At 35.8% G+C, this 7,500-nt stretch overlaps 1 protein-coding gene across 1 annotated transcript in view; it reads right to left on the bottom strand.

Moving 5' to 3' along the window:
• The window catches only part of LOC122249017 (protein disulfide-isomerase A5), a 7,791-nt gene extending 648 nt beyond the window's left edge, over positions 1-7,143 (bottom strand). Inside the window, exons 1-8 of the mRNA XM_086541150.1 lie at positions 6,908-7,143; positions 6,513-6,681; positions 5,464-5,568; positions 5,140-5,310; positions 4,471-4,603; positions 3,079-3,278; positions 2,309-2,495; positions 1-1,350 (exon numbers count right to left, since the gene is read on the bottom strand). The exon at positions 1-1,350 is cut by the window's left edge and continues 648 nt beyond it. Coding sequence (XP_086397276.1) covers positions 1,088-1,350; positions 2,309-2,495; positions 3,079-3,278; positions 4,471-4,603; positions 5,140-5,310; positions 5,464-5,568; positions 6,513-6,681; positions 6,908-7,089 — 1,410 coding nt within the window. The 5' untranslated portion in view covers positions 7,090-7,143 and the 3' untranslated portion in view covers positions 1-1,087. The remainder of the gene's footprint in view (positions 1,351-2,308; positions 2,496-3,078; positions 3,279-4,470; positions 4,604-5,139; positions 5,311-5,463; positions 5,569-6,512; positions 6,682-6,907) is intronic.
• Positions 7,144-7,500: the final 357 nt, after the last annotated feature.

Consider the following 7,500-nt stretch of genomic DNA (forward strand, 5'->3'; position numbering starts at 1 on the left):
AATCTTGCCTGACTGCCAATCATAAGCATTTCACAAATTGCACAGTAGTTCTGACTAAGATTTCACCGTCAAACCTCAGCTATATAGGTGAGGATTCACCAGGACGGCACTCAAAACAATGGTTACTTCGGCAGTGGTATGGAATAGGTCCTTGCTCTAAATAGTTTTGTATCAGTTTGAATTTTCTTTTCTTCTTGTTTTCTACTTTGTTAACTTTAAAAATTGGTCATGGAACATCATCACTGGAAAAGGAGGAAAATACGAGTTAATTTTCTTATTTTTACCTTATCTGTGCCTGAAATACCTTAACATCTAAACAAAGGTGGAATTTTTATTCTTCCTCTTCTCTTATTGAATAAGTTACTTTTTTTTTTAGGTATTTTCACTCCAGGTACTTGGATTAAACCTAGTCTAAATTCCTTTAAATCATCTCTCTAGTCCATTCTGCCATATAATGTATACCTATTTGTTCCTTTGTTTGTACTCATTATGATCACATCTTGCAAATCACCGGGCAACATAAAGGTAAAGAACGGAAAAAGAGAGAGAAAAAAAATACACTAAAGACATGTCAGTCTTGTGTGTTCACCCGAAATTGTTTCTCTGTTCCAGGATCAGACTTCCTCATGTGTCAAGATCTTGAAACTTTTTTTTTTTTCTTTTTCTCTTTTATATGGTAAATATCTGCACCTTCAGAAAAGTTCTCTAAGGTGGGAACAGTTTCCTTTACATATCACATGTACAGAGAAACAAATGCACCAGCATCCATCTTACATTCACACTGACGTCTGAACCATCAAAACTTGCGACTGGTGGGGATCTTGACTAAATCACAAGAAAATATATATATATATATTACTGTACCCTCAGATGTGATAACAAATGAATAGAAGTGATATCCTCCCTAAGGTTTGGTTCCTACTGATTCTCACATTACAAACCTTTGAGCTAGTCTCAAAATGGAAATAAGAAAATTCAATAGAAAAAAAAATAAATAAAAAAGGGAGACTGAAAAAAAAAAAAAGAGTACACGGCACTGATAATTCACATCCATATAAAAGCACATTTATCATATTTCTCCTAATATCTACAGCTCATCTTTCCCATCTAAAGGAGGATGCCTCATGAAGTCAATAATATCGGTGGCTTTGCGACTACGATTGTACTCCGTGACAAGCTGGCCCCTTCTAAAGAACTTGAGCGTCGGGAAGCCTCGGATCTGAAAGCGGGATGCGAGGCTGCGCTCCACTGTGGCATCCACTGTTGCCAGAACTCCATTCAGACCTTCCGCTGCGAGTTCTACTGCTGCCTGGCCGTAATCGCCCTTCATGGCCTTGCAGTGCCCACACCCTGGGGAAGGAACGGGAAGAGAATTAGGTTCCTCGAGGATGGTGCTCAGCATGCTTTATAGTGTCAAAATATCTTCTGATAAAAGGCCACTAACAATATGGTTACACAAGTATCTTATCACTAACCAATATCCAATAATGTGTAGGTAATTGTTCACTAATGATGGTATGGTTATTATTCAGAAAGCATATAGTAAAAAGAAGAAGCACTGAAGATACAGTGCCTCCAAGAAGCAGCAGCTATGAGTACTATGTATTATGAATAATGAGTGAGAAATAATAATTGCAATCATAATTACTACAACTGCCCTTATATTAAGCAAAATGGGTTTAACCTAATATCCAAAACCTAGATGGCACCACTTTCTCTTAGCACCAGCAGGAGAAGGAGCTCTGAATGGCACCCATCCATGGTCTCTAGCAAGCACTATCTTTATAGTACAATGATACAGCAAGTTGCCGACTTCTTGCTCTAAAGTATCGCCGATGAAGGGCATACAGGCAGAATGAGAACAGGAAGGTGACTCAAACCATCCCCAGTGTCTAAAATGTGCCCCTGTGCCAGTAGAGATGCCTTTAATTTTAGCACTCACAGTCATAAGCAATGGTTTCCTTCCCTTTCCCTACCTCTTCATGTTATTTTCATTGTGGATAGTTATATTTTTTGTATTAATTTACAACAGTGCACAAATACGAAGAAATTAAGTAGCTTTTTGTCCTCCCACAAAAAGACACACTTCAATCACGCTGAATAAAAATAAAATATTGAGCTGATATGGACCCTATACTACAATTTTTTTCAACTGCAAGATTGATAGAGCCTATCATATGACACATAGAAGGCTGAGAGAGCAATTTACACAATAGCTTCTTCCATAAAATACAATTTTTTTCCACAGCATGCTTTCCCCTCCCCCTAAATCAAAGTCCCATCTTGCTAAGCCAAAAGGTCAACTCACATGGGGCATAGAACATAACCAGCGCCTCCTTGTCCTTGATAAAAGCGTCGAAAGTGGCCTCCGTCAAGTGGTGCAATAGCTCCGAGCCCTCCACGGAAGCCCATTCCTCCTGCGGCGAGGGGGGCGGGGGAGGAGACCCACTCAGAGGGTTCTCCGGATCCTCCATGAATTTCACGAAGTCAATCTCCTGCAAGGGTAAGATTTAATTATTAATAAATTAACAGATTCACTAGGTGACTTTAATTATTGTCATCATTCAGAAAGTGTATTCATTGTCTAAATATTAACAATATCATTCTACTCTACAAATTTTCCCATATTTTCAATATTCAGATTTGCTTCTTGGAACACAAGTGTTTTGTAAAAATTAACATTATTATTATTTATAAATAAACATTGCATAATTTGAATGAGGGTTCTAGATCCAAACTGCACCTCGTCCCTCTCAGCTGTTTTGCCAGATTTCCAGAAAAGTCTGTATTTTTCCAGATTTTTTGCTTAATGTCAAATTTTCAGTTGTAATGAAGAGCTGGTTAATCTCTATATTTTAATCCAAGACCCACCCGCATTCAAAATCAATCATTCCATAATGTTGATGAAATATATATCTGGACCCTTACCTGTAGAGTAATAAGTAAAGCTTCAGCTAAAAGTAATAGCAATAATAATCTCAACAAAAACATAACTGGTAACGGTAAGTGTTGTCAACAAAACAAGCAGGTCAGATCTACCTGTAACCATACACAACATACTCCATGACAGGTACTTACCGTCCGTCCCCCATTGTAGGGTTTAGTATTCTTGTAATAATTAAAGTATTTGAAAGTTGGATAGCCGCTGACATCATTGACACCGCAAAGGGTCTGATGCGCAGTGCAATCCACTGCAGCAAATTCCACCTTAGGGTCGTCAACAAACTTGTCTGCTGCTGCTGTGAACTCTGGCTTAGCTTTTTTGCAATGGCCGCACCCTGTTATGAAAAAAATAATAAATATAGATAAATATTTAAGACAATTTAAGACAATTTTAGACAACAATATCTGATACATTTTCTTTTTTTTCTTAATTACACTTCTGACTTCCGATTGGAAAACAACTTTTGTGATACTTTAATAAACTGAAATCCTTCTAAATAAAAATGTCTATTTAGATAAAAAACAAAGCTTTATGAATCTCTTTCTGAATCAAAGCTAAATGAAGATTTAAAAATAAAAAGTACAGAAAATAGAATAAAAAAAAAAGAATTCTAAAATATCAATAATGTGGACCCAATGGATACGGGGCTTCCTCTTCCTTATCTGAGCACAAAACAGGAACCCAGTGTGACCTGCACAGCACTCCAAATAGGTTCTATTTCAGAGGGTAGGAGCACTTGTGACATAAGTAGGACTTTCTCTCCACTTCACTGACTCATTACAATACCAGAGTATTTTAATGTGTTCATCCGCTTTTGTTTTATTATATAATGAGGCTTCCTCAAAACTGTAATTGACTATAATTGTAACAAAGAGTTCATATCAGCTCATTATGATCTTTGCAACTTAAAGAATTTTAGTTCTATGGGAAGACAAAAAGCAACTTTTTTTTTTTTTTTTTTGATAACAAATATGAAAAAAATAATCATGCCATAGTAGCACAGGGTCATATTGCAGCCAGCCTACTTTGGCTGGTTTTACGTTTCTCTTCCCATTATGCTTGCACAGCCGTTGCTTTAGAGCCAGGGGTCCACATATTGCTGTCTGTTATCACTCGCTAAAGTTAGTGTTTGGTAAAGACCATAGATGGGTGGGTGCCATTCAAGGCTTTATTTCCTACTGGTGCCAAGAGAGAGTGGCGTCATCTATTTTGGGATTCTCAATTTAAGTCAACTAGTATTCATAAAGATGACTTCCATCATCTGCCACTAAATATAACTTTTATCCTTGGTAAGATTGTAAAAAAAAACAATAATAGAAAGAGATATGATTGGAAAAATTAAAGATTCACCGGTGTCAGCATGTTCACATCACCTCGACCTTCGTATAATTTTTTACGGTCAGGTCATTCACATCATTCGTATCCAATGGGTTAACACAAACAAAAAAAGCTAAACGCTTAACAGAAAACTCAATATAAGAAAAAAGAAGACATTCCTCTTCTGAGAAAAACACAGGCCCACTCACAAGGTGCATAAAACATGACAAGAACATGTTTCTTCTTCTTGAGGAAAGGTTTGAAGTTCTCATCTGTGAGGTGGATGACTGAGGACTCCACTTCTGACCAGGGCTTCTCTGGCGGAGGTGGAGGCGGTGGCTCCTGGATTGCAAAAATGTCAATGGCCAAACATGAATATGAGGTCAAAAAGGAAAAACAAAAGAAGTTATTAATCCATTCAAGCCAGGGCTTATTTCTGTGTAATCCTGATCCCACTGGCTAGATAACTATTGCACACTGTGTCTAAGCGCAAGATCTCTCCCGGCACAAAGTCATGTTGTGCTTCTTAGCATTTTTTACCCGTCTGCTTCAAAGGGGTGATAATGGGAGGTTTTTGTATCTCTTTTGCATTATTTTCACAAGTGAATAAAAATGGAACTCCTGTTATTATGTGCATATGTAAGACTGTAAAAAGTATGTCTTGAGGGAGAGATCATGACATTATTGGATATCATCCAGTGGAAACAAAATATTCCCATGATTTGATATTACATCACCCTTCGCAAATGGGTTTAAATTAAGGACATATAATTCAACAATAAATACTCCAAAACAAATGAAAAAATAAAAGCAATTTCAGAAGAACAAAACATTTCTGGGGAAAATACTCTTGCCACATATTCCCAGCAATAATTCACCTTTGGATCCGACATGAACTCAATGATCTTGTCCTTTTCTCGTGCTGATGAGACATCAAAGGCAAATTCCCCGTCCTTGAAGTACTTGATAGTTGGGTATCCCTTGACAGAGAACTCTGCGCCCAGTTTGGTCTCCTTGGTGGCATCAACAGCTGCTAGCTTGCCTGGAATCTGCAATGTAGAGTAAGACAATTTTCAGTACATAATTAATTTTCCAAGGATGAAAAGAAGAGTAACTATCTAAGCTCTTCCTAGTATGTCTGATACGTCTTTATTTGCACATTGGAAATAAAACATTCACATTTAGTGATAGCTCAATCTCACCCCTTTCTCTTTAAGTACTGTTGCAGCTGCAGTATATTCAGGCTTCATTCGCTTGCAGTGCCCACACCATGGGGCATAGAACATCACCAATACTGAAGCTTCACCCTGAAAAAATATATATATCTATAGAAATATATACATTATAAGAAAGGGGTAATAATAGTTTCCAGGAGTATTTGTGGAGTATAACTTCCCATCAATAAATAATATGTAACAGGAAATAAAACAAGGTGTGATTCTTACAATTAATTCATACAAGGTCTTCCCTCTACGCACTGATTACTACTGTCCTGAAAAGTTTTACCTGAGCAAATAAAATAATTCACAAACCTAGTTTTTCTTCTTCACTTCTCAAGTGTACAAAGCCTTTATAATTTTGAAATTGGACATTATTTTTTACTCATAAAATAATCAAATAAATGGCAATTTGCTTGCATTCAGAACTTTAAATATCATCCTACTGGAGTAAGGTTACAATAAATATATGTATATATATATATATATATATATATATATATATATATATATATATATATATAAATCTTTTTATTCTGTTGACCCATCAATGACGATGCAGTTTTGGCTACATTTGGACATTTTGCTGGGCTTTCAAAAATGCAAGCCTAGTGCCATGGTCTATTTGTATGCTGGGCAACAGCAAGCTACTTCGTGCCTAATCACCCAGTGAGAAAGCCAAACACGGCCATGACAAGGCATTCACATCACATGGTGGCAAGATAAACTGAGCCATTTAAATTATTCAAATTTTGAATCACAATAATAGTAGCTGAATATATCAAGTCTTCATTTTGGTAAAAATGACCTTATGACACTTTACAATGTAGTGATATGTAGAAGTAATAAAAAGTATATAAGCAAAGTACATTGCTGCTGCAATGACAATAGTAAAAAGAATCTGGCAACAGAGCCCTTCTTTTCATATTCATGGAAGCTTGCTTTAATCTTATAAGCTTAATCTTTTTTAATGAAAAGAATAAATACACACATGGATTTATAGAGAATAACAACAAAAAAAAATATATATATACCTTAATGAATTCATGGAATGTGGTGTCTGTGAGGTGAGAAACGTCACTAGGTGTCTCTGACCAAACCTCCTCCTTTGGCTTCTCAGGGGCCTTCCCAGGGTTCTTCATGAACGACACAATGCCTGCCTTGTTGTTCTCTCCTTCGTAGGTGTATTTGGGTGCTCCACCCCTGATAATGATCAAGTTATTCTAAAATACACTGAGGAGTTGACATCTGTGTGAAAGTCTTCACCAGTAAGAGTAACAATATTATGTACTAAAATATTTTTAGAATAAATTGATTTTTTTGTGCGGATATTCTAATTTGATAACCTCAAACACATACCAGAAATTTAATAAATTAATAAATTTTCCCATCCCTACCCTACCCCAATGCTCAAAATCCTCAAACTTACTCAAAATAAACAAGAGTTGGAAAGCCGGTGATATTGTACTTTATCCTGGCAGCCGAATTTTCAGGCTTATTGACATCCATAGCCACCAGTGTGTGTGTGTCCTTAAGCTCCGCAGCAGCTGCAGAGTAGTCCGGTTTCAGCCGCTTGCAGAAGCCACACCAAGGGGCGTAGAACATCATCATGAATGCTTTCTCCTTCTTGAGCAATTTGTTTAGGGCCTGGAAATCCAAAGAAAGATTGAATTGTATTTTTAGGTGTATACCAAAATCTATCCATCATACCTGTGTATATATCTACTTGAATAATCTTTTAAAAATGTAAATATAAAAATTCAACCTTCCATCCATCCCAATAAAAATATAAGGACAAAATAAACTGTCACATCAAGGAAGAATCATAAAGAATGGAAAAAAAAATAATTATAAATATGTATTATATATATATAGATACATATATATATAGATACATATATATATATCTAATTTATATTTATATATATGCATGCATATATATTTATATATATTTATAAATATATAAATATAATATATAAAATATATATATATAAATATAAATATATATTATATACATATATA

The sequence above is a fragment of the Penaeus japonicus genome, unplaced genomic scaffold (genome assembly GCF_977035675.1).
Source record: "Penaeus japonicus unplaced genomic scaffold, GWHDUDI00000001_assembly GWHDUDI00000010, whole genome shotgun sequence".
In the NCBI taxonomy this organism is placed as follows: Eukaryota; Metazoa; Arthropoda; class Malacostraca; order Decapoda; family Penaeidae; genus Penaeus; species Penaeus japonicus.